Source organism: Ambystoma mexicanum, chromosome 9 (genome assembly GCF_040938575.1).
Source record: "Ambystoma mexicanum isolate Mex_15411 chromosome 9, UKY_AmexF1_1, whole genome shotgun sequence".
Classification (NCBI taxonomy): domain Eukaryota; kingdom Metazoa; phylum Chordata; class Amphibia; order Caudata; family Ambystomatidae; genus Ambystoma; species Ambystoma mexicanum.
Genome location: NC_090931.1, coordinates 594,614,051 through 594,639,652, shown reverse-complemented (window position 1 = coordinate 594,639,652; position 25,602 = coordinate 594,614,051). Strand labels below are relative to the sequence as shown.

At 50.5% G+C, this 25,602-nt stretch overlaps 1 protein-coding gene across 7 annotated transcripts in view; it reads right to left on the bottom strand.

The window, feature by feature from the left end:
• NCOR1 (nuclear receptor corepressor 1) overlaps window positions 1–25,602 on the bottom strand; it is a 2,268,409-nt gene that overhangs the window by 346,599 nt on the left and 1,896,208 nt on the right. For 6 of the 7 annotated variants that reach the window (XM_069615218.1, XM_069615220.1, XM_069615222.1 and 3 more), the window contains one exon: window positions 16,833–16,970. The exons of the other annotated variant lie outside the window; for it this stretch is intronic. In XM_069615218.1, the coding sequence (XP_069471319.1) occupies window positions 16,833–16,970 (138 nt within the window). The remainder of the gene's footprint in view (window positions 1–16,832; window positions 16,971–25,602) is intronic. 7 annotated transcript variants of the gene reach the window in all.

Genomic DNA, 25,602 nt, shown 5'->3' with positions numbered 1-25,602 from the left:
TGGCTCCCTGTTGCCAGGAGGTTAAGGTTATTGTATTGCACCCAAAGGGTACTGCATACAATCTTGCCTAACGCTCCTGCACTGCAGTTCAAAGGTTGTCAGTGGCTACAGGCTCTTTTCAAATCAGCGGCCCTTCACGGCTGCAGCTCCCGGCAAATAGCACCACCGCGGTTCTTGGATACCCGATGGGCTCCCCTTGCTTATCGGATCCAGAACTCTGTTGAGGTGGCTCAGGCTTGGCTTGTCCTGCTTCGGGAGGGTCTTCAGGATCTTCCTGGAGTTCTGGTCTGGCTTAAAGACGATGCACTGGTTTCTGGTGTTCCTGACCCCTGGCACTCGGTTCCAGCACCAGCAAGGAAGTACAGCTAGAAGGGAGACGGGTTCCAGCAAAGTTAGTCTTGGGGTCAGTTGGTCCCATCAACCCAAGGGAAGAAGTTGTCCGTTCCGGGCTTCTCTACTCAATACGAAGTTGGAGCTTCAGCACTGCAGCAGTGTTTTCATCGGGAAGTTCAATGGTCCAGGAGGGTACAGCAAGCTTCTGTTCCAAGTTCTTTCATCGGATGTTTCTTCCAGTGGTCGACTCTGCCTTCTGTTCAAGTGACTTTGCCTTTTATGAAGGTTTCTCACATTCATGCAGAGCCTAGCTGTCACTCGCACAGCAGGGTGGCTGTCCTACAAGGACAGCCAGCCAGCCAATCACGACTGGGTGCATTCAAGTAACCAAGGAGACTAACGACAGGGAGTTTTGGGCGCCTCCCTCGCTTCCTGCCCTGTAAAAGACACTGGAGCCAGCGGCAGGTTTCAGCACTGAATCCTGCCAAAGACAAAATGAAAAACAGCGTTAAACCTGGTTTTGCGCACAGAATAAACCCCAAGAAAGACCTCACAAGCAAGAAATGGTGAAAAAAGAAGACCAGAGCCATTTTGAAAAAATGGGCACCCATGGGTGCAACACTGCAGCTGAGGATACAGCCTGTGGTAAAAACACACAATGGTAGGAAAATTAAACCACTGCCACCAGCCATTGAATTTAGTGAGGGTAACATACGAAATGTTACATGAGTAAGTAGGAAAGGGGGCTAAGTAACCCCCCAGTACTTCCATACACGATGGGCTGTACTGGACCTATATAGACAAGACAGGTAAGTAAAGTCAATTTCACTTTACTAATCTTGGGCACAGTAGTTTACCCAAGAGAAGGTCATTAAACCTTAAGAGAAATCCAAAGGACTTCTATGTGACACTGCACTGAAGGTGCTGCAAGTCACAATACAAAAAGTGATGCCTATGGAGTTTGTCAGACTCCAAAACCCAAAAAAACAGAGTCCAAATCAGATAGAAAATACATGTGTGAGTGAGAAAAAGTTCTCCCTCACTCCAGGATACAAATTAAAAGTCCTAAAGTCCAGCAAAAGAGATGGGGGGTCTCTAAGGTTGAAGGGAATTAGCACAGAACAACAAGTTACTTACCAACTGTTAACGTTCTTTCAACTGGATGTTCCTCCAACGTATTCCTCATCTATGACATGTAATGTCCACAGCTGTGCTGCAATATTTTCGGCAGAGGGCGCCCTGCGTCGATGTTGTCGGGTCGATGTCCTCGAAGGCCTCCCTCGAGGGTGACGTCATTGGATGTTGTAAGTAGCATGCATGGCACCCGTAGCCTCAGTTCTTGTTTTCCCCCTCACAACGTGTGGCACACATGCCTATAATACAGCATCGACTGTACTTAGCCTTGTTGGAACAAAAGTTGTAATAACATGGGAAATTCTTGAGAGGGGTAGGCTGGGAGGGTCAAGAGGAATACGTTGGAGGAATATCTAGTTGAAAGAACATTACCAGTTAGTAAGTAACTTGTTCTTTGAACGGATTGTGTCCTCCAACGTATTCCTCATCTATGACAGACTCCCAAAGCAGTATCCAGGAGTGGAGGATGGAGAAGAATTTAGACATACCCAATTAAATGGCAGAGTAAAGCACTGCTTTACCAAAGGCAATATCCTGGCATGGGAAGTATCCAGTGAATAATGCTTAACAAATGTGTGTATGGAAGACCACATTGCAGCATCACAGATGTTCTTTACTGGTACACCCCTCTGCAAGGCTGTCGATGTAGCCATCCCCCTGGTGGAATGAGCCAGCAAGCCGTCAGGAGGGTCCTTGCCAGCCAACCTGTAGCATTCTGAAATAGTGAGGATTATCCACCTAGACAAGGTCTGCTTAGAAACCGCCAGGCCCAATCGGTGTCCAGTATACCCGACAAAGAGCTGGTCATCCTCTCTGACCTTGGATATTCAAGAAAGATAAAAGCTCAATGCCCCCCTAGGATCCAACCTATGTAGTCTCTCCTCGTCCTTACTAGGATGTGGAGGAGGATAGAAGGTGGGGAGCAACACCTTCTAACTTAAATGAAATTCTGACACTACATAAGGTAGGACAAACGTACGTACGTACGTACGTACTCACTCACTCTCAATACAACCATGTCCTTTTGGAACAAAGTAAAGGGTGGCTTAGAAGAAAGTGCTTGCAACTCACTCACTCTTCGAGCAGAGGTAACTGCAATCCAGAAAACAGTCTTAAATGTCAACAATCTCAACGGACAAGAGTGCAAAGGTTCAAACGGAGCACCCATTAGAAACTTTAAGACCGAATTAAGGTCCCAGACCAGCATCTGAAAAGGCGACGGCGGGAATACATTTGTGAGCCCTTTCAGAAACTGAGTGATCAGTGGAATCTTAAAATAGGAGCATTCCTTGGACAAGCGCTGAAAGATAGAAAGCACTGCCAGGTAACCTTTAATGGTTCCCACCTGAAGACCCCTGTTGGCCAAAGAAAGAAAGAAGGAGAACCTCCAGAACTGAGCACTGAAAAGGATCAACATTCTTTCCTATGCACCAGTTGCAAATCTTACACCAACCGCAACATTATAGTGACTTTGTTGCTGGCCGCTTGGCCGAAAGCAACACCCCCATCACGTCATCCGTGATGTCCCAATCCTTATATCGCAACCGTTCAGAAACCATGCGTGAAGGTTGAGAGTCTTGACCTCTGGATGGAGAACCAGACCTTCCTCTCGCAAGAGAAGATCCTCATATTGGAGGACAGATAGACAGGTCTAGAAGGTCCGGGTACCACGCTCTCCTGGCTCAATCCGGAGCAATGAGGATCATGCGGGTCCCGAACCATCGTAACCTCCTGAGAACTTGAGGAATGACGGGGATCAGAGGAAATGCATACAGAAGCGGGAATAACCAATCCACGACAAACGCGTCTCCTAGAGCTCCTCTCTGAGGAAATTCCCTCGAGCAGTACCTTTCGCACTTCTGGTTGGCCCCGGTCACAAAGAGGTCCACTTGCGGGACTCCCAAAAGGGTGAAGATCTCTTGAAGGACTTCCTGAGAAGCTAGTTCCCACTGATCAGAGACTGCGCACTGCCTGCTCAGAGAGTCCGCCGCCTTGTTCTCCGCTCCGGCCAGATGAACCGCTGCTAGGGAGATTCCTTCTTGAATTGCCCAGAACCAGAGCAGCATTGCCTCCCTGCACAGAGGGAGTGACCCTACACCTCCTCTCTTGTTGAGGTAATGCATGGCCACTGTGTTGTCCGTCATTATCAGGACATTCTTTCCCCGTACAGACGGCAGGAAAGCCTTCACTGCTAGCCTGATTGCTTTCATCTCCAAAAGATTGATGTGTAGTCTGGACTCCGATGGAGACCAATGGCCGCTGATGGTCAGATCGTTGGCATGATTCTCCCACACTGTGAGGGAAGCATCCATCACTACCGTTTCCTCTGGCCACGGTTGCCAAAAAGGCACCCCCTTCATGAGATTTTCCTTGCTGGCACACCACAGAAGATCCTGGGAGACCTTGACGGGGACACGAAGGAGATCAGACATCTTGCCTGAGAACTGGGACCATTGAGTCCAGAGAGCCCACTGAAGGGATTGCATTCTCAGCCGGGCCTTTGGCATCAGAAAAATGCAGGATGCCATGAGGCCGAGCAACCTTAAGAATTCGAAAGCCGGAAGACACTGGGCTTGTTGAAATTTGGAGACCATCTGGAGAATGTGTTGAGCCCTCACCTTGGGTGGCGAGCACATCCCCAAGGACGTGTCCTACACAGCCCGATGTACTGGAGCTGTTGGGAAAGTGTCATATGTGACTTCTTGAAATAGAGGGAGAAGCCCAGTTTGTGAAGGGAGTGGCAGGTGACGCAGAGATGATCCAAGGCATTTTCGGGAGAACGCTCCGTGATCAGCCAATCGTCCAGGTAGGGGCAGATGTGAATCCCCCCTCTCATAAGATACACTGCCACCACCACCATGAGCTTGGTGTAGACCCTTGGGCGGAGGTCAACCTGAATGGCAGGACCCGAAACTGATAGTGCGAGCCACCAACTGCAAACCTCAGATGTTTCCTGTGCTCGAGATGAATCGTCACATGAAAATAAGCATCCTGCAGGTCCAATGACACCAACCAATCCTGAAGTTGGAGGCCTTGAAGGATCTGAGAAAGAGTGATCATCTTGAATTCGTCCTTCCTGAGGAACTTGTTCAAATATATCAAGTCCAAGATGGCTCTCAGTCCTCCGTCGTTCTTGGGAATAAAAAAATACGGGGTATACCATCCCTTGTTCCTCTCCATCACAGGCACTAGCGCCTTTCTCTAGCAGGGTCATAATCTCCCGCACAAAGAGCAGATTGGGAACCCACAAAGAGTGCTTCCCTGGTGGATTGTCATGAGGCAGACGTAGAAAAGGAAGGCAGTAGCTGTGGGCTATTGTTTTCAGAGCCCACGCATCTGAAGTAATGGCTCACCACTCTTCTAGATGTCGAGACAACCTGCCCCCTACTGGCGAACAATGGGACAAGGGCTTCAGAACGGTTTTGAAGCAGCTGCGGCAGCGCCTGATGGTAAATCCATGAAAGTTCCAATGCTGGAGAATCTGAAGGACTGATCAGTTTCCCCCATAATATGTGAGCACAATCAAGAGAGGTCCCCTCAAAATGTCAGGCCTGGATAAAAACTGAGCAAAAAGAATGGGGTTTCAGGGGAAACTATGGAGGGAAAGTGACAAACAGAAAATCTTTCCTAACAGGAATTCAAGCTGAATCCTGCAAAAGTGCATCCCTTATATGGCATCATTTTCCCAACACAAGAAGGTAGGAGGATGGCCAAATAACAAGATGGCCAAAGGACAGGGTGAAAACCACATGGCCCCACCATTTTGAGTAAATGGTACTCAATTTGGCATTGTGTAGGGAAAAACGTGCACAAGTGCAACAAAACAAGGGGTAGAATATTTTCCGCTGCTACCAGCCTGCCCCAGGCACACCAAAAAAGGTAACAAAACTGTCAATGTGGAAAAAAGGGACACAAAGTATCCCTGCAGCACTTCACTGTAATGTGGTGTGTGCCACATTAAAACAATAGAGAATAGTGTCCTACTGCACTTGTAATGTTTGGGCTGACCAGTGCCCCAAAATAGGTGAGGTGAGCAAGTGAAGTAAAGCAAAAAAGCGTATCTCCAAACATCAGTACATGTTTCAAAGCAAGTTGATGGGGGTTCCGTTGATGTCTATTGAAGGATAGTTGTAAAAAGACAAAGCTTTCCTAACAGCTCAAGGTCCAAAACGGGACTTGAAAGGAAATAAAAGCTTTCCTTAGTAGTCTACAGGCTGAAAATACAAGACCCATATATATATGGTGATATGTGATGCTCTATTTAAAAGGGTCTGGCCTGCATGCTGGGAACATGACCCATGGAGCCCCATTTTACATTTTTTAGAGACAGCATTCTTTTTAGAGATGCTATTTGGATCTCTGTGCGATGCTGGCAATTCCTCACCAGGTTTGTAAGGAGAGTAAGTAGGATGACGGAGAAGCAACCAACTATATTTTTCTTTATGGTTCATTAAAAAAAATTACAAAATGCAGTGAACATAATTCAACATTCCCATAGTGCACAGATTAAATTTCTCTATAATTATAACAAATTAACAAAATAATATATTGAGTAAACTGTGGATGTTACATAATATTCTAACATTGAATTTGTTTGCAATTGCAAAAATATAAAAACCAAGTATTATCAACAGCCATAAAATTCAATTTCAATTGTTTAAAATATAAAAGTAGAGGTATTGTCGCTTAAAAACAACCCAAAGCAACCAACTATACCCAGTGGAAAAAACACTAAAAAGTGGTATTAGACTATGTCTACTAAATGTAAAATGCTGCCTCTACATCCTGAAGGCCTCCACGCTCCCTTGAAACAAGACTTTGATCAGAACGTTTTGCTTTCAGTCTGATGAGTCATCGCACCAAGTGCCTCCAACACCACCAGATCATATTTCCTACAAGCAAAATTACACTTTTCTGGACAGAACTTCTTTGCTAGGCCAGACCTATAATTCTCCAGATCTTAATTTCAAAGATCGCTTCAATTGGCCACAATCTATGCCTCTGGCTCAGAAGATGCCTAGATACATTTATAGAGGCTCCAAAACTATTAATAATTAACAATCTAAAAGGACAAATGGTGGTAAGATATCAATGAAATGTTGCTACAAAAAACAAAAACAAATAAGAACCTAACTCATGTGAAAAATGCTGCATATTACGTGTATCAACACAATCACTCATATGTGTCTGCAGCTAAACCAGAAAAATAATTACATGGCAGCAAGCCCCATTTCCCTTGTGTTGAGTTAAAAACAGCCTATGTAACTTTTCACTGTCATTTTGCATGCATAGAAGAGGAAGGAGCCAATAGCCCAAGTGGAAAACAAAAACATTTTGCAGCGGTTCACTACAACTAATAGCAGCACGCAAAGCGAACATTTATGTCCTGCGTGAAAGAAAGCAGCAAGAGAAGCGCACACACACCTAGCATGAGTTCCAATTAATAGTAGCTAATCGCTTCACATGTTAGCATAAAAAGGCCAAACAAGAGGAAGCAATAAAAGAGTGAAATTGGGATCCAAGTCATTGTTAACTAGCACTTGAAAGCATCAGTGCGTGTACTAAGAGCACTTGTGGTTAATCTAAGAGGACAGCAATGCAAAAATGATAAGTTACTCACCATAGTGACTAAGGTACTCTTAAGTCCCCTTGCCTACAAACTGTAAGGGCGTCCCTCCTAGGGACGGGAGACGGAACCTTTTTCACCAGAAAAAAATCCTCTTCCAATTTAGAGGCGCACGGGGGTGCGGCACTGGGAGCATGCGCTCCGCTGACTCTGCCCACCAGCGCCACTCCTCAGTCATTGACGCGTCAACAATATTTACCATTGCCCAATGACACCAGTTTTATTAGGGGGGGGGGTGGTGGGACGTATGCAGGAAAGGGGACAAAGAGTATGCTAGTCACTACAGTGAGTAACTTACGATTACTCATATTCCGTCCCCTTTCACCTATACTGTATGGGCGATTACAACTGAATGTAGCCCCAGGGCGGAGAGGTGACCCTCCTTAAGAAAACAAGTTCCTCAGGTCTGCCTGCCCGAAAGCTGCATCCAACCTGGAGGCTGCATCCAAACAGTAGTGCTTGCAGAAAGCCGAGGGAGTGGCCCAAGTGGCCACCCTGCTCATTACCTGCCACGGGACGTGTCTCTGGAGTGGCCCGCCGTGGCCTTGGCTCTGGTAACGTGGGCATGCAGGTTAGCCGAAGTGGCTTGTGCTGCCCCTCATATGCCTCCTTAATGGCAGCGACCATCCACCTTGCTATGGAGGCCTTGGAGGCCTGATAACCTGCCCTTAACCCGCCAAAGGTGACAAATAAAGGGTCCGAATTGCGGAAGCTCTTTGTTCTGTCAAGATAATATTTTAGCACTCGTCTGACATCTAAACAATGCAGAACCCTCTGAGCATCGTCCTTTAGGTCTGCGAAGAAAGTCAGGAGTAGTATTTCCCCGTTAAGGTGAAAAGCAGAGACTACCTTAAGTGACAACGAGGTGTGCATTCGGAGGACCACCTTGTCCATATGAAAGGTAGTGTATGGCTCAGAGGCCACTAGAGCTTGGATCTCGCCGACATGCCTAGCCGATGTCAGACCCACCAAAAGAGCTGTCTTGATGGTGACCAGCCTAATGTCCGCGGAAGCCATTGGCTCAAAAGGTTTATGCGCCAAGGTGCCCAGCACTATATTGCAGTCCCACACATGGTGGGGCTTCTTAATGGGCGAGTAGATCCTAGTGAGCCCCATCAGGTTACGTTTAACCACTGGATTCCTCTTCAGAGTTCTGGTAGGCGCCGATGGCCACTAGATAAGAGCGGCACGTGTCTATCTGCACCACCGAGTGTGCGAGGTGTGCTGAGAAAGAAAGCACATCGTCCAGTGAGCAAGTGAGAGTATCGACCTTCTTAGCTTCTGCCCAGTGGCAATACCTAGTCCACTTGCTTTTGTACTGGCTCCTATACGCATCGCTCCTAGCCCCTTGAATGATGTCTAGATTTGCCTGCGAGAGGCGCAGATTTTTCAGTGTGACTTGCTCAGAAACCACACTGCAAGGGCTAACTACTGCGGGGCGGGGTGAATGACTGTGCGCCCCTGCTGAGATAGGAGATTAGCTGGGCCCAGTGGAAGGTGGTGTATCAGAGGCTGGTCCAACAGGCTGAGTAGCTCCGAGAACCATGGGCGCGCGGCCCACCACGGAACTACCAGAATGATGCTGAGGAGCCAAACCTCTATTATCTTGCAGATCACCTTGTGTACCAGTGGCGTGGGCGGGAAGGCATAGGAGTTCATGCTGTTCCACTGTATCTGCAATACATCGCCCAGAGAACCTAGACCCTGTCCATGCCAGGATGCGGACTGAGGGCACTTCCCGTTGAACCAGGTAACGAAGAGGTCCACCTGTGGATGTACCCTCTCCCCCCCCATCTGTTGAAGATCTCCTGAAGGACCTGATCGTTCAATCTGCCACTCGCAATTGTCCGCCCACAGTCTGCTGAGCCTGTCCGCCTCCAGGTTCAACTCCCCCTGGAGGTGGATCGCTGTCAGATGAATACCGCTCTCCAGGGCCCATTCCCAGATGCTGACCGCCAAGGTGCATAATGGAGGGGACCAGGTGCCAACCTGTTTGTTGAGTTAGTACATGCTGGTGGAGTTGTCTGTCGTAATGAGGATTGGTTTGTCTCTGATGAGCGGCAGGAAAGCCTTGAGGGTGAGCCAGATGGCCTTCAGTTCCAGTCAAATGACATGGGTCTCCTGTTCTAGAAGGGACCAGACACTGTGGACACTGTGGTTGCCAAGGTCGCTCCCCAGCCCTCCAAGGACAAATCCGTGGTGATGGTAACCTGCGGTGCTGGTTGTCGGAAGGGCCTGCCTATCCTCAGGTTGCAGCCCGTGCTCCAGCAGATTAGGTCCCGGTGTAGAAAGGGAGGAATGCTGACGAGTTCCACCTGAGATCCTCGCTCCTGATTCCATGAGGCTGCAAAGTGCAGTTGTAATCATCTCATTTTTAGTCTTTTGTAGGGTACTGCCAGAAGACAGGCTGCCATAATACACAGGATGTGTTGTTACCACCAAACAGAGGTCACCCCTCTGCTGAGAAAGTGACTCGTGGCCCTCTTGATGGCTACGATCTTGTCCTCTGTTGGAAGGACTCTCTCGGAACTCCTATCCCAGATGATGCCCAGGAACGTTAGACTCTGCGTCAGTTCCAGCGGAGACTTTTTGAGATTGATGGAGAATCCCAAGTCGTGTAGCGTGTTCATGAAGGCGGAGGAGGTGTGATGGGCCGCCTCTAGGCATCTCACCCTGACGAGCCAGTCGTCTAGGTATGGATAGACATGGTGACCTTGGGCCCTGAGAAGGGCTGCTACTGCGTTCATAAGCCTGGTAAAGACCCTTGGTGCCGAACTGAGGCCAAAGGGTATAACTTTGTATTGGAAATGGAAGCCCACGATCCTGAACCTCAGTAAGGACCGATGGGGCTGTCGAATCAGGACGTGTAAGTAAGAGTCCTTCAGATCCAAGGAGCACATCCAGTCTCCCTTGCACAGTGTCTCTGCAATAAGTGCTGGGGTAACGATCCTGAACTTTTGAAGTGGGTGGAAAGGTTCAGGGTGGAAAGGTCCAACACAACTCTCAGGCCAGCCTGGTTCTTGTGTATGGCGAAAATCCTGGAGTAGAAAGCCCATACCCCGTTGGGAGGCTGGGACTTCTTCCACTGCCTGGCTCTCGGTGACCGATCGGATCTCCGCCAACCGAGTTGCTGTCCCAATCTATGGTAGTGGAGGGGAGGAGAGAGAGTTATCGGTAGGTGGTAGCCCGTGGAAACCACTGATAGGATCCAGGGATCTGTGAACTTCGTGCGCCAATTGTGTGTGTGGAGAGCAAGCCTTGCCTCCCACCGGAGATAGGTGGATCCGGAGGGGAGTGTCATGCCTTCTTTCCCTCTGAGGCTGATGCTGAGGAGAGGGGCTGAAAGAAGCCCTTATTTCCCGCCTTGTGCTGCTTGCAGCGGTTTTGGCTCAGAGAGCAGTCGGGCTGCTGGACCGCCGTTCTTGGAAGGCTCGGATCCCACCGAAGGCCCGACCCTTGTCTGAAAGCTGGTGCATTTGACTGAAGGTCTTGGGCGTGGACTTTTTAAGGATAGATAACGACTTCACAGACTGTGAACTGTTTTTCTTCTTATCAAATTCCTCATCCGTGGAGGATTGAAAGCGGTCGCTACCCTCAAAAGGAAGGTACAATATGTGTTTATGTACGTCCGGGTTAAACTTGGTAGCCCAGAGCCAGGCCGTCCTTATGTCTGTGGAAAAGCAGTTCGCACGCCCTGAGGTATCGATATACAGGACTGTGGACTCCATGATGTCCTGAGTCACCATCTTTGCTTCAGCCAGCCTCGCCTTGAAACGTGCCCGACTGTGCACTGGAAGTTCCGGAAGGAAGTCTGCTATTTCCTGGCAAAGCCTCTGGTTAACCGCTGCGAGCATGGCATTCGCATTCGCTTGACGAAGGTTCAGTGAGGCGTTGGAGTAGACCACCTTTCGATACGCCTCCAAGATCTTCTCCTCTTTGCCTAGCAGTGCCGATGAGGATTGCGGCTTCGAGTATATGGAAGCGTCAGCAATCACTGAGGAGTGTGGGCCCCGGTGTGCCGACACCAAGAGTATCTCCCTCCAACTGCCTGTACTTGGCGTCGAGGCACCAGTTTGTGGGCTGCGCTGAGTGGGGTTTCAGGGATCCCTTTTTGGCAAAGGTAACAACGTCCGCCTGCATCAGAATCCCCGTCCTAGCTGCGGGGCGTAGAGCGAGGACTTTGCCCAGGACCACCGCTTCAGGTTTTTCAACCTCGGGTTGTGGAAGCACCAAGTATTCAGCCAAACTTGTAGGCCGATTGTAGAAGGCCTTGGCTGACGAGGGTGTGTCGGGGTCCTCATCTTCATCGGTGTCCACCAGGGTGTCCAACTGGTCTGAAGCCAGTGGGGGAGTACTGGGAGCCGTTGGCTGAGGTGTGGAGACTGGAGCCAGAGGCTGCTGTGGAGGCTTCTGTGGAGCAGTCTGAACTGTAGGCGGCAGGGGAGCCAGAATCAAAGGTGCCGGCATTGGCAGCTGAGACGCCGGAGCCAGAGGCGGAATGACTATGGGTTTGTTCTGGCAGCGGGACTGGTGGACGCATGTCTCAAATAACATCCCGAAGGATGCAGCTCAACGTGAGGAACTTCTATATAAAATTTTTTTTTAAAAAAAGACCTGTCTTCACAGGTGACAGGTGATATTGACAGAGTCACGGCTGGCTGCTGGGGGGCCTGTGCGCACTCTGTCTAGCTGGTTGCAGGGGGTACCTGCCTTGCAATGTAGAAGGATAAGCCGTAGGTCACGTACCTGATTGAGACCAGTCCTACTTGGACACTGTTAGGCAGAATCCTGTGCAGTTGCCTTAGGGAGCAATACAGAAGATTAAGACTACAGGTATGAGCAATAAATCCCCCTTAGTATCAGTCTGTACCACAAAGATTTAGTTGGTAGCTGTGGCTAAGCAGTCAGACTTATCTCAAGAGGGAGATGAGCAGTATTCAGAGTTTACACAATAGGGCTACAGTACTATGGCACAAGGAAACATTGACCAAAGCTTTGTATTAAAAAGAATATATATATTTATTTTATACACTTCTAGTTCAACACATTAATCACAGTTAATAAAGCAAGTTAAAATCAGTCAAGAAAAGTATAAACAACTCCCTAGTTAAATTGCAGACAAGTTTGAGCAAGAGTGAAAACTGAGCAAAACGGCAGTGAAAACCAAACACAAATGGCACTCTAGCAATTTCTCACAAGGGAGGGAAAACACAACTTATACAGGAATATCTTCTTACACACCCTAGCAACACTTCCCATAAGTTTGTGAACAAGTTTAGGCAAGGCAGTACTTTAGCATAGAGAATACTTAAATAAAAACCAAGCAAAATGGCACATTACAAGTTTTAAAAGTGGGAAGGAAAAGGTGGTTATAAGAATTAGGTGCATCAACACAGTTCTAGTTGAGAAGCAATCTAGAGAAGGCAGTTCTAACAAATTCAGCCAGAGTCAGTTGTACAGGGCAAAAGGGCCCAGGAGCAAAATGTTTGTGTAGCTGCAGTCAAGTCTTTGGTTAACGATTCGAAAAAGTGGATGCAGAAGGTGAAAGACAATGTTAGAGGATAGGGGCGGCCAACCCAACAGGTAGGTAAAGGATTTAAAACACCTTTAGTACTACAACGCGAAAAGGCTGGCCTGGCAGAACAATGTACCTTAAAATGAACAAGAGGCTCCTGCGGTCGCAGTTGTTCCTGCAGTTCGGGGGATACAGCAGAGGAAGAGAGGCTCTCGTCGTGGAGGAAGGTTCAAGTTACTGCACTACCCAGGGATGAAACCAGCCGCGGTGCTGCCCAACGGATAAAAGGTACGCTCCTTTAAATCTCGGTCCGGGTGGACGGGTGCCTGGCTATCCGGTCTCAGAGTACGGGCTACTGGCGATTCGACCAGGGCAGGTCCAGGAAGGCGATTAACAAGTTGGTTGGCCCCACCAGCTCGAGGGAAGAAGGCTCTTGCAGATGAAGATCTTCTCTCGTCGTGTGGAGAAAAGTGGTGAGACGCTGCAGCAGGGCTTCACCAATAGTTCAGTCATTGCAGATGTCTTTGGCTTCTCTCCTCTTCAGCTTCTTAGTTCCAGTGGCGACGTCTTGCTCTTCCAGTCCTCAGGATCCTGCTTTTATGCAAAAAGATCTCCATTCATGCAGCCTAGCTGTCACTCACACAGTAGAGTGGTCATCTTGGCGGGAGTGCCTCTAGCCTATCAGGGCAGAGTGCGACATGGGATGCTGAGGCAACCCTGTCCAGGGGTCCTACTCCCCCTCCCACACAATGGATCCACCCCAGACTCAGTGGCGCAGGAGGGTTTCTTAGCAGAAGACCGCCAAAAGGATGAACAAAGGATCCCCAACCTGGGTTAGGAGTTTAGAGAAAGACACGAGAAAGAATTTATATTAAAGTTCTGGCAAATAAAACCTACCAGAGTAAAGGGAATAATAAAATACATCGGCGGTATGTTAGAGGCTGTCAGTAAAAGTGGTAGCCTCGAACAATGGGAAAATCCCATAGGGAAATATTTTTGGTAGCAACCACTGCCACCAGCCAGAAACTTTTGAGAGAGGGACGTTACGGTACCCTCTCGAAAATGACCACCAGGGAAAAACTATTAACCCTTCCCAGTACCTCCATAGTAAGATGGGTTGTACTGGTTTAGTTCATAAAAATTGACTAGTAAAGTCAATGGGGACTTTACATGCCCTGGGAGACAGTAGTCAGTCCCAGCGTATGGAGTCTATGTTTGGGGGTCACTATGACACCCCTGTTAGGCAGAAACCTGTGCAATTCCCTTTGGGAGCACTGCAAAGGATTTAGGACTACAGGTGTTAGCAGTAAACCCACTTGGTAGCAGTCTGCACCACCCAGATTTACCTGGTAGCTGTGGCTGAGCAGTCAGACTTCCCTCAAGAAGAGTTAGGCAGTATGCAAAGTATACACAATAGGCACTCAGATACAATAGCACAAGCAAACACTTGAACAGAGCTTTGGTATCAAGGTATACAATTATTTATTTAAAAACACACTTATTGAAACACTCCAGCACTATTATTGTAAATCACTCTAAACACAGTTACTATTATTATATATACATCCCTTATTCCTTATCAGACAAGTCTTAGTTAACACCACTTATTTCCAGACAGAGGTAAGCGCTTAACTATAGATAGCACTCCAATAAGTTAACGAAAAAGGGAGGGAAAAAGGCAAAATGTAGGAAGATACACCACTCTAATACTTTGGAACACTTTAGCAAGGCAGAAAAGACAAAAGTTACTGGTGAGCCAAAGTCCATCGGCCGGGCCCACTCTTAGAGAGAGCAGAGCACAAATGCGCCCAAGATCACACAATTACAATAGGCTTTGAAAGTCTTGCAGGGAGTTCAGAAAGGGTTTAGAGAGGCTCAGAAAAGTTTAGCCAGGATGTCCCAGGCTAACCCAGGTTCGAAAGCCGGGGGCTAAATCTACCCCGTACAGTCGGTTGCAAGGGAAGCCAGGCGGAACACGGTACCTTAGGTGGAAAGGATCCTCCAGCGGGGGCAGTTGATCCTGGCAGCGGGTGCAAGTTGCAGCGTCGTCCAGAAGAAGAGAAGATCTCGACGTGGAGGAAAGATGAAGGTCGTTGCACTGCCAGGGAAGAAACCAGCCACAGAGTTTTCCGGTTAAAGGTACTACCCTTTGCTTCGCGGTAGGGGTGAAACGTGGTAACCCGGTTGCCTGGGTGCTTGGCACAGGCAAGGCGGCCACGAGAGGCTCCAGGAAGCGAAAAAGGCAGCAGACTGGTTATCCCCACCAGTCGAAGGAAGAAGACTTTCCGGGCTGGAGATCTCCTTTGTCATCAGGAAAAGTGGTGAAACGGTTCAGCAGTGCTCCACCGGTGGTGTCGTCGTAGCAGGTCGGCTCAGCTTCTCCCTCGTCCGATTCTTAGGTCCTGTTGCGACTTCTAAAGTTCCAGTCCTCAAAGCTCTGCTTTTATGCAGAAAACCCCCATTCACTCAGCCTAGCTGTCACTCTGCTAAGTGGTGAGCCGGCCGGCTCACCACTTGGGCCAATCAGGACAGAGTGCGACTTGAGTTGCCTAGGCAACTCAGTCCAGGGTGCCTAAATTCCCCTTCACCCCTCCTAAGTACCCCAGACAGAGTGGCACCACTTTGGAGGGCTTCTGTGGAGAAGCCCGCCAAAAAGTGGAACAAAGGGCTCAACTTGGGTTGGAGTCACAGAAGCGAACACAAACGCCATTTTAGAACCGAGTTCTGGCAAAAAATACCAACCGGAGAATTAATATTAAATAAATAAACCAGCGGTATGTTCGAGGCTATAGGAATTAAATAATTAAAGTTGGTAGCCTCGAACAATGGGAAATCCCATAGAGATATATTTGCGGTCGAATATAAAAAGTAGTATCCACTGCCACCAGCCAAAACTCGATCAGGGGGGACGGAGATGTGACCCTCGACTAACAGACCCCCCCGGGGCATTCGAATTGCCCCGGCCAGCACGTCCACAATATGATGGTTTGTACTGGTTCTGTTCAGAATTTGAGACTAGTAAAGTCAATGGTGACTTTACATGCTCTGGGAGACAGTAGTCAGTCCCAGGGTATGGGGTCTATATTGGGGGGTCACTACGACACCCCCGTGTTACTGCACTGAGGGTGCTGTGTAACACACATCACAAAAACACATGAAGCCCTATGGAGTAAAAGACCCCATAGCCCATTAAACACATCTAGAGTCAAAGAAACACACTCAAATCATGCCCAAGAGTTAGGGTAAAAGAGTCTCACTCTTGGCAAGAGAAAAAAAATAAACCCCAAAAATCCAGCAAAGCTGCTGGGGGACTCACTAGGTTAGGAAATTCTGCCTAAACAGAGAATTCTCCCTAACAACCCCTTTGTCACTGCACTGAGGGTGCTGTGAAACATGTGTCTAAAGATGGTTCCTATGAGGGTGAGATAAACCCCATAGACATTAAACACAAAAAATAGCCTAGAACACACACAGCAAATATGCCTAAGAGTGGGAAAAAGAGTCACACTCTTAGCAGGAGATAAAAACAAACCCTTCAAATCCAGCAAAGCTGCTGGGGGACTCTATAGGTAAGGGAAATTAGCCATAGAATGAGAATTCTCCGTAACAGATGTGGTCAGGGCCAAGGCAGCGGAGGCCCAGAGCGTGGGGGTCGGACGTGGGGAAGAGCCCCTCGCAGGCTGGACACCTGCTGAAGCACAAGGATGTCAACATGCGCCGGGGAGGAACGTTGTGCCAGTGTACCGAGTACCTGTTTAAAGGTTAGAAGAAAAAGACAAAGACAGAATCTGGGGAAGAACTTAAGGAATTACAAGGCCGAAGCCAAACCCAGGAGCGCTGGTGAAAGCTGTCCGTTCCAGTTGACGCAGAAAAGAGGACTGAGGAGTAGCGCCGGTGGACAGAGTCAGGGGAGCGCATGCTCCAAGGGCTGCACCCCTGCGCGCCTCTAAATTTAAAGGGGAAGATGTTCTCTGGTGAAAAAGGTTCCATCTTCCGTCCCTAGGAGGGACGCCCATACAGTATGGAGGAAAGGGGACGGCACGTAAGAGTACTTTATGCTAGCATGCCATCACTCAAGATTAAAGTTCATAATTCATAGCATATAAGCAAAGGAATATTGGACTTGGAGAGGTCAGCCCAAAGTGGAACACCCAATGGACTCTGGGAACTAACAGAGCAACAAGATAATATCAAGAGACTTTTAGCGTTTCCAATTTTCGATACCTCTGTTCCGTGGGCTCAGACCTTTGGGACAGTAGCAGCACAGGGTCTTGCTTTTCATTTGCAGCGGGGACCCGTGATGGAGAAATTGCCTCATAGAGCTCTGAAGGGATGTGGCCTCGCTCGGGAGACTTCCCGGGCCTAAATTCACAAGGCAGAATACACAGGTGTTCGCATCACATAGGTTAACTGACAACGATCAAAGACACATTCTGAACAGTTGTACAATATTAGGACTGAGACTTTTGCAAAAATGATGGTCAATCTTAGCAACTTTATTAAATTCTACCGAATCCGACCTCACTGTCTCCCTAGATACTATCCTCAATACTAATAGCGTGGTCTTTCACCACACATTTCTACATTGACACCCTCTTACTAGACACTTTTCTAATCACAAGAAAGCTACATCAGTTCAAATGCGAATTGCTAATATACTGAATGCACCCAGGTCTACATAAGTAACCCGGACACAGATTATAAATCTATATAGCTGCAATGATGAATTGCTAACATACTGGAAAGCACCAAGGTCTACAAAAAGTATCCCTGACAAATTATGAATGTATATGGCTGCAATAAGGGAAATGACCTCAATATTTAATTGCCGCATTGGAAACATACCGTAGCAATGCAGAATTATTTACCTTCTAAATGTGATCAAGTCAGATCCAGGTATTTTATCAGAACCCAGATTCTCTGTGCGTTTATACCATTTATTTTTCTGGTTTATTTTTTGGACGCACGGGGTGATGCCCTGTATCTGTATCCCTTTTTCTTCTACATTTCTAATCTCCCCATCCCTTTTACTTAGCCCGTTTCATTTTTCAGTGCAATTGTTTTCTACTTTTATTTTATCAGTTACAAAGTCATCAAGATAACTGTGCACAAATCTGTACACAAATAAGAAGACATGTCATTGGTTAAAACAAGTTCTCCTATGCTTCAAGAGAGTAGATCCCCCAAGAGACTCTTGCTACTATGATTAACACTATCCATAAACACACTTATAAATATACCACACTTTCAATTTAAATAACTCAGCTCCCCTTCTACCAGACCAGCAGCACAAGTGGCAAGGAACAAGTTACTTACCTGTAACTGTTGTTCTCCAGCATGGGTCTGGCATGGATTCACATGCTCATGAATATTCCCCGTCGTCAGGCTGGGAATCCTCGGTAAAGAAAAAACCAGTATCAGTTTCGTTTCTGATCTGTCTTTCGTAGTAATAACCAATCACTGGTCTCTGCGTCATACTGACCACAGCCAATGACTGCCCTCTACCTAAGCACCGCCTCTGGCAGCCATCTTCAGATTTGGAAGCACGTGAAGTGGCAGTATGACCAAGTGAAGAGCCGCAGAGGGGTAGGCGGGAGGGTTCGCATGTGAATCCATGCCAGACCCATGCTGGAGAACAACAGTTACAGGTAAGTAACTTGTTCCTTCTCCAGCATGGGGTCTGGCATGGATTCACATGCTCATGAATAAAGAATACATAGCAGTACACACATGCACAACCACGGGAGGTGGCAAAGGCTCAACATTAAGCATCACATCAACTCAACATTAAGCATCTTACCTCCTCACCAGGCTCACCTCAGGCGAACAGGTTGCGCAGCACTGCTTGGCCGACCCTGGACTCCTCCCTGGAATCCCGGTCGACGCAGTAGAATTTCGTGAAGGTGTGCGTCGACCTCCACGTAGCAGCCCTGCATATGTCCAGCAGGGGCACACCAGATAGGAACGCCGTGGTAGCTGCGATCGCTCTGGTGGAATGGGCTCTCGGACGGCCAGGCAGCGGTCGGTTTGCCAACCGGTGACAGTACATGATACAGCCGGAGAGCCATCTGGAGATGGAAGCCTTCGAGAGAGCCTTCCCCTGATTGACAGGTCCAAAGTTCACAAAGAGTTGTGACGTCTTCCGAAAACCTTTCGTGCGGTCCACGTAGAACTTCAGCGCTCTAGCTACATCCAGCGAGTGCAAAGTCCTCTCAGCCGGCGACGAAGGCGACGGGAAGAACACAGGTAACACCAAGGGTTCGTTGAGATGAAAGTCCGACGGTACCTTGGGCATGAAGGAGGGGTGCGTCCTGAGCACTACCCTCGTGTCGTGGAAAGTCAAGTACGGTGCCTTGCAGGAAAGGGCCTGGATCTCTCCCACTCGTCGTGCGGAGGTGATGGCCACGAGAAAAGCTGTTTTCCACGATAGAAACTTCAACGGGGCCGAGTGCAGAGGCTCGAACGGAGGTCCCATGAGTTTGGTCAGTACCACGTTGAGCTCCCACGCCGGGGCCGGAGCCTTCACCGGCGGGAACGATCTGAACAGTCCCTTCATGAACTCTTTCACCAGACGATGAGACCACAAGGACGTCCTGCCCGTGGTTCTGGTGTATCGGGAGATCGCAGCAAGATGAATCTTGATGGACGCGTGTGCCAGACCAGCTTTGGCCAGCGTCAGCAGGTACGGCAGCACTTGGGGAGCCGTAATCCGTAGAGGGTTAATCTTCTGTGCGTGGCACCAGACAGAGAACCTCTTCCATTTGTGTCCGTAGCATTTAAGAGTCGAGGACGCCCTGGCCTTTGCAAGAACCTCTCTGCAGTCGGCCGGTATGTCGTATCCTCCAAACTCTAGCGCTGCAGGAGCCAGGCCTGCAAGTTCAGCGACTTCGGGTCGTGGTGGAGGATGGCGCCTCCTTCCCTGGAGAGTAGATCCGCGTCCGCCGGCAGCTTGATTGGCGGGGACGCCGACAAGTCCAGAAGGTCCGGGAACCATATCTGCCTCGGCCACGCAGGTGCGACGAGGATCATCCTGCACCGTGACCTCTTGAGCTGGTTGACGAGCCGGATTAGCAGAGGCAAGGGAGGGAACGCGTAGAGGAACAGGCCCTCCCAGGGGAACGAGAAAGCATCGCCCATGCTCCTCGTCTGGGGAAACCTGCTGGCGAACCTCCGGCACTTGGTGTTCGTCGCCGTCGCGAACAGGTCGATCTGGGGTGTGCCCCACCGTCGGAAGAGGCGATCCACCAGATCCTGCCGTAGTTCCCACTCGTGGCACGAGCGCAGCTCCCTGCTGAGTGAGTCGGCGATGGTGTTTTTTATCCCTGCCAGATGAAACGGCACCAGAAGAATCCCTTGGGCGACGGCCCAATGCCACAGGTCCTGCGCCTCCTTGGACAGCGCTGGGGACCTGGTTCCGCCCTGTTTCCTGATGTAAAACATGGTGGTGGTGTTGTCGGTGAAGATCCTCACCACCTTGCCCTTGAGGGACGGAAGGAAGGACCTGAGGGCCCAAAACACTGCACGGAGCTCCAGGACGTTGATATGCAGGGACTTCTCCGTCGGGAGCCAGAGTCCCCTTGCGTGCAGATTTTCGGTGTGCGCTCCCCACCCTTCTAGGGAGGCATCCGTGGTCACAGTCACCTGGTGGGCTGGGGTCTGGAAGTCCATGCCCGCCGTCAGATGCGCGCGGGTGCCCCACCACCGTATCGCTCGTCGGAAACTCTCGTCGAGCTTGATCCTTTCCTCGAAGCTGCCCGTCGTCTGGATCCAGCGCGCATCCAGGAACTCTTGCAACGGGCGCATCCGGAGCCTGCACATGGGAATGAGGTAGATGCAGGAAGACATCATCCCGAGGAGGGACTTGATGGACCTCACCTTGGCCGCGTCGGCCACCAACATCCGTTGCACCTTGCCCAAGATGGTCCTGGTCCTCTCCTCCGACGGGGAGGCCAGAAGGGACACTGTGTCGAGCCTCGCTCCCAGAAACAGTGCGACTTGCGCGGGCACCAGGTGGGATTTGGCGTAGTTCACGGAGAATCCCAGGTCCGTGAGGAGTTGGACGGTCCTTGCCGTGTGGACCACGGCGAGCTCCCTCGTCTTGGCGCGGATGAGCCAGTCGTCCAGGTAGGGGTAGACGTGAATCCCCTCGCGGCGCAGCTGCGCCGCCACCGGTGCGAGGCACTTGGTGAAAACCCTGGGTGCCGACCGCAGTCCGAAGGGAAGGGCTTTGAACTGGTAATGACGCCCTTGGACCACGAATCTGAGGAATTTTCGGTGCCCCTTTAGGATGGGAATGTGGAAGTAGGCATCCTCCAAATCCAACGACGATAGGAAGTCTCCTTCCTCCAGCTGACCCAGGACGTGCTGGAGGGTGACCATCCGGAACTTCTGCGCCTTGATGAACTTGTTCAGGCGTCGCAGGTCCAGGATGGGGCGCCATCCTCCCGTCTTCTTCTTCACGAGGAAGTAACGCGAGTAGACTCCGGAGCCCCGAAGCCTCTTTGGGACGAGTTCGATGGCGCCCTTCCTGAGCATCGCCTTTACCTCCAGGAGAAGTTGAGGGACGTGAAGTTCTTTCCTGGCCACGGGGGGGACGCGCGGGCACCTTCTTTGAAACTCGAGCGCGTGGCCCCGGGCCAGGGCGTCCAGCACCCAACGGTCGGTGGAGATGGACTCCCACACGCTGACGAAGCCCGCCAGCCGGCCTCCCACCGGGGTGCTTCGGTGGGGGCCCGACCCCACGGCCGGTTCAATCCTGCTTGGACGCGGCCTTGCCGCCTTGGCCTCCTTGGCGACGACGGCGGGGGCCGCCAGACTTGCCTCGTCCTCTGTAGGCCTCTTGCGACGACGAGCGGGCCGCTTGACGGTAGGAAGCGAAACCGCCGCCGGAACCTTTGGAGGCGCCCTTGCCTCCGCCGCTCCGAAAGGGCGTCCGCCGTTGCTGCAGCACTCCAAGGGCCCGGGCCGTCTCCGTATCCGCCTTGATGGCCTGAAGGGAATCGTCCACTGTCTTCCCAAACAGGTTGTTCCCGTCGAAGGGCATGTCCAGGACCCTGTTCTGGACGTCCTGCCGAAAGTCCGTAGCCTTGAGCCATCCGCGACGTCGAAGGCAAACGCCGTTGCCCATCTGGCGGAACCCAGTGTCGGCGATGTCCGTCGCCACGGTGATGGCGTGGTCCGAGGCCACCTCACCTTCCTGCAGGATCTCAAGGGCCTCCGCCCTCTTGTCGTCCGGCAGAAAATCCAGCAGGGGAGCTATCTTGTACCAGAGTTCCCTGTCGTAGCGGGCCACGATAGCCAAGGCGTTGGCCGCTTTAATCGTCGTCGCCGCCGACGAGATGACTCTGCGTCCCATGGCATCCAATTTCTTTCCCTCGCCGTCCGGCGGGGAAGTCGACGTGGAGGCCGCACCCCCCCCCGCTTTCTTCCTGGCTGCCGCGGAGACGACGGAGTCCGGGGTAGGCTGCGCCCGGAGGCATAGGGGGGCCGAGTCCGGGACCCGGTACTTTTTCTCGTACCGGTCTCTTTTCGCTGGCGTCGTGGAAGGGTTCTTGAGGAGGGAAAGGCCCTCATCCCAAATGTCGTCCAACAGAGGCACTGCGAGGACCGTCTTCCTCTTGGTCTCGCGCCGTTGGTAAAGGAAGCCTTCCTTTTTCTTCTCCTCAGGGCAGAGTTGGAAAAGCTCGGATGCCCTGGCGATCATTGAGTGGAACGATCCAATCTCGTCGGGCGGAGAAGCCCTGGGGGGAGGCGACGACGGAAAATCCTCGTCGTATGCCTCGTCGTCCGTACCCGTCGCTGCCGTGTCAGTCCCCGTATCATCCCCTCGGGTGGACGGGGAGGAGGGCTGGACGGGGCGCGATGGTTGAAAAGGAGGCGGTGGATGGATCCTTCTTTTCTTGGTAGGGGGAACACCAGAAGGTCCCGGTTCTGGATCCCCCGACGGGAGAGGTTCCTCCGTCGGTAACGGTAGTCTCGTCCTTATCTCGGAGCATAAGGACTGTATAGCCAACAAAATGGCCGCTGAGTTGTCTTGCGGCGCTGGCAGAGGGGAATCCGACGGGCGAGCAGGGGCCCCGTCGGTATCCTCGACGATGTCGTCGTCGTCACCTGCGTCGGGGCCCATTCCGACGGGCTGGTCTTGTTCCACGCCTAGGCCGTGGCTTAAGACCTCGATCAGTTCCTCTTCTGAGGTTGAGGCCGAATCTACGACGACGCCCTGCCCCCCCTTCTTCCCCACGGAGGGTTTCACGGGGGTCCTATCGATGGGCACGAAAGAAGACTCCCTCCGAGGAGGCAGGGAGATTCTGGGCCCCGAGGCCGCCACCACTGGTGCAGCCTCCACAGGCTGGGCCAGGGCCGCCGCGACCGTTTCGATAGAGGGCTTGGTCGAATGGATCAAGGCCTTCACCACCTTAGGTGCGCTCACCGCCTTATCCTTGAGGGAGGGGGCACTGCCACGCTCCTCCTCTGCCTTAGAGCTCGACCGGGGTCTCTCCAGGAGCTTCGCCGGGTGCTCGGCCTTCCTCTTACACGACCCAGAGCGTTGGCTCGTGGTTGATGGTGCCGGGGAGGGTGCGCCCTGCCTGGCGCCCGTAGAGCCCGACCGTTCGGCGCTCCCGGTGCCAGCGGACTCGCGGTGCTTGGCCTTATGTTGGGCCCCCGTCGCCGGGGCGCCCTCAAAGGTCTTAGAAGACCGCTCAGATTTCTTCTTCTTCTCGCCAGACGGGCTCTTACCCTCCAGCCAGCTGGCGAGACGTTGATGGCGGTCCTTCATGGTCCGTTCCGACATGTTGCCGCAAAACGCACAGTCCTTCTCCACGTGCGTCTTGTCCCCATGAAGGCAGTAAAGGCAGAAAGAGTGTTCGTCCTCCTTGAAGACGTTCTGCAGCTGGCATCCAGGGCAGGCCCTGAACAGCTTTCCGGGCGTCGAGCTTCCCTTCTCCTGGGCCATCTCCGAGACCGGGCCTGAGAAGCTTCTGGAGTCCTCCGAAGTGTAGCTCGACGAAATCTTCACCCTTGAGGGGCACAGATGAATCCGACACGGGTCCCCGTTGATCGGATGTAGGATCGGTGGAGCTTGAGGCTCTTTTGACCGAAAGAATCGAAGTTTTTGTGAAAAAGCGCGAAAAAATAGCACTAACGCTCGAGAGCAATAGCACGAGGATCCCAACACATGAACGTGCGGTAAAAATCTGAAGATGGCTGCCAGAGGCGGTGCTTAGGTAGAGGGCAGTCATTGGCTGTGGTCAGTATGACGCAGAGACCAGTGATTGGTTATTACTACGAAAGACAGATCAGAAACGAAACTGATACTGGTTTTTTCTTTACCGAGGATTCCCAGCCTGACGACGGGGAATATTCATGAGCATGTGAATCCATGCCAGACCCCATGCTGGAGAATCAGAATATCCAGATCTCTCATTGTTGGTTGGATTTTTTCACAACATGAACACATTTATACCTTTTAGTAATGTTCTTGCTGAAGGATACATTCTACCTGACAGACATTGTGAAATAGTCCCAGAGGCAGGCTGCTTCCGGAAACCTTTAACAACTTAAGTAGTACAGACATGGATATGCATGCAATTAGCTTTTTCTATGGAATGCCAAGTGTTAAGACAGAGTTCCTATTTTGGGGGGAATTTAGGACCATTTTTTAAAGCCCCACAGTTTATGCCCTCCCACCGCCATTATTTATTTGGATCAATTACTTGATTTGGGGGGCCAGAGGGCAAACCACTTTTTGCAGTGGTACTTAAGGCTCTGCCTAGTCCATGCCTTGTTCTCTTGCCGTTTTGTTCTTCAACTTGGAAGAAGCAGGCCTGATGACCTGCTGAAGGAGATTTTCTGCGGTTTCCCCGAATTCTTTTTCTGCCCCAACTCATCTTCTGGGTTGAGCCTTCCATGCAACTATTTTCAGGACTACATACTGCGGCTCACTGCCAAAAACATCTGCTTGGCTGCGAGTAGCTGCCATTGCCTAGAATAATGCTGGGACACCAAGAGCCCATCTTGCTTGGGACGTCTGAGGGTGCCTCCAGCAGTTAGCTCCGTCTTAGGTTTGTTTTCTGCTGGTAACCCATCCTTTCTCGTCCACTGAGCTGACGTGATTCAATTTTCGCTGATTTCTGAATCTTCAATGCCCGATTCTTTACTCCTGGCGTGAAAGTATTTGCTGTGGGAAGGCTGTTTGTTCTTTATAGTTGTGGGGGGATCTCTTGGCTGACTGTGGGTTCAAGTACCTGGGCACTGGAACTTGAAAACCGTACAAAAGAAAGAAGCCTCTACCTATCTGGGGGGGATGTATTGCCTGATGGAGCCGTTTTTGTTGAAACTTCCACGTGAATACTTAACTCTGGGTACTAGCTGTTAGGCAGATATATCCTTTTTATGCTTCATCCCCTCTTCTAGTGAGACCACCAGCACTTTCTGCTTGACTTCTGGACCTTTTTCTTTCTATCCTGAATGAGGGGAGCCTCTTGCCCCTTATTCATTCTTATTTTCTCCAACATTTCAAACTCTGTCCTCTGCTTTCCTCCAGATCTCTTTAAAGGCATTTGTGTTTAGCTTTTGCAGCACAAAGCACCTTACGTGCAGTTTTGCTGGGAACCGCTTGGGTTCTCCTTGGAGATTCTTTCCTTACCCTTACTAACTACAGTGCTTAATGATAGAGGGACACTTTGCATCCTTCCTTAAACTTTATACTATGAGAGATTAGCAGACACTGCATTATTTGTAATGCAAAGGGGATACCTAGTATCCTGCTTTTCTCTGCTCCTGTGAGTTTGCAGTCACATAGACAACCCAACACCCTTGGCATCCTTACCTCTGCCATGTGGATCCGCATGAAGCCTGCCTCTAAGTGTAACAGTTAGTATAATTCTGACCTATCGTCACTAAAAAGCAAGTGTAGAGTTGCGGAACGGAAGTGGCTGGCTTCTCGCACATCCTCTGATAAACTGGCCTGTCGCCTGCTCCAAAGGCATTACAG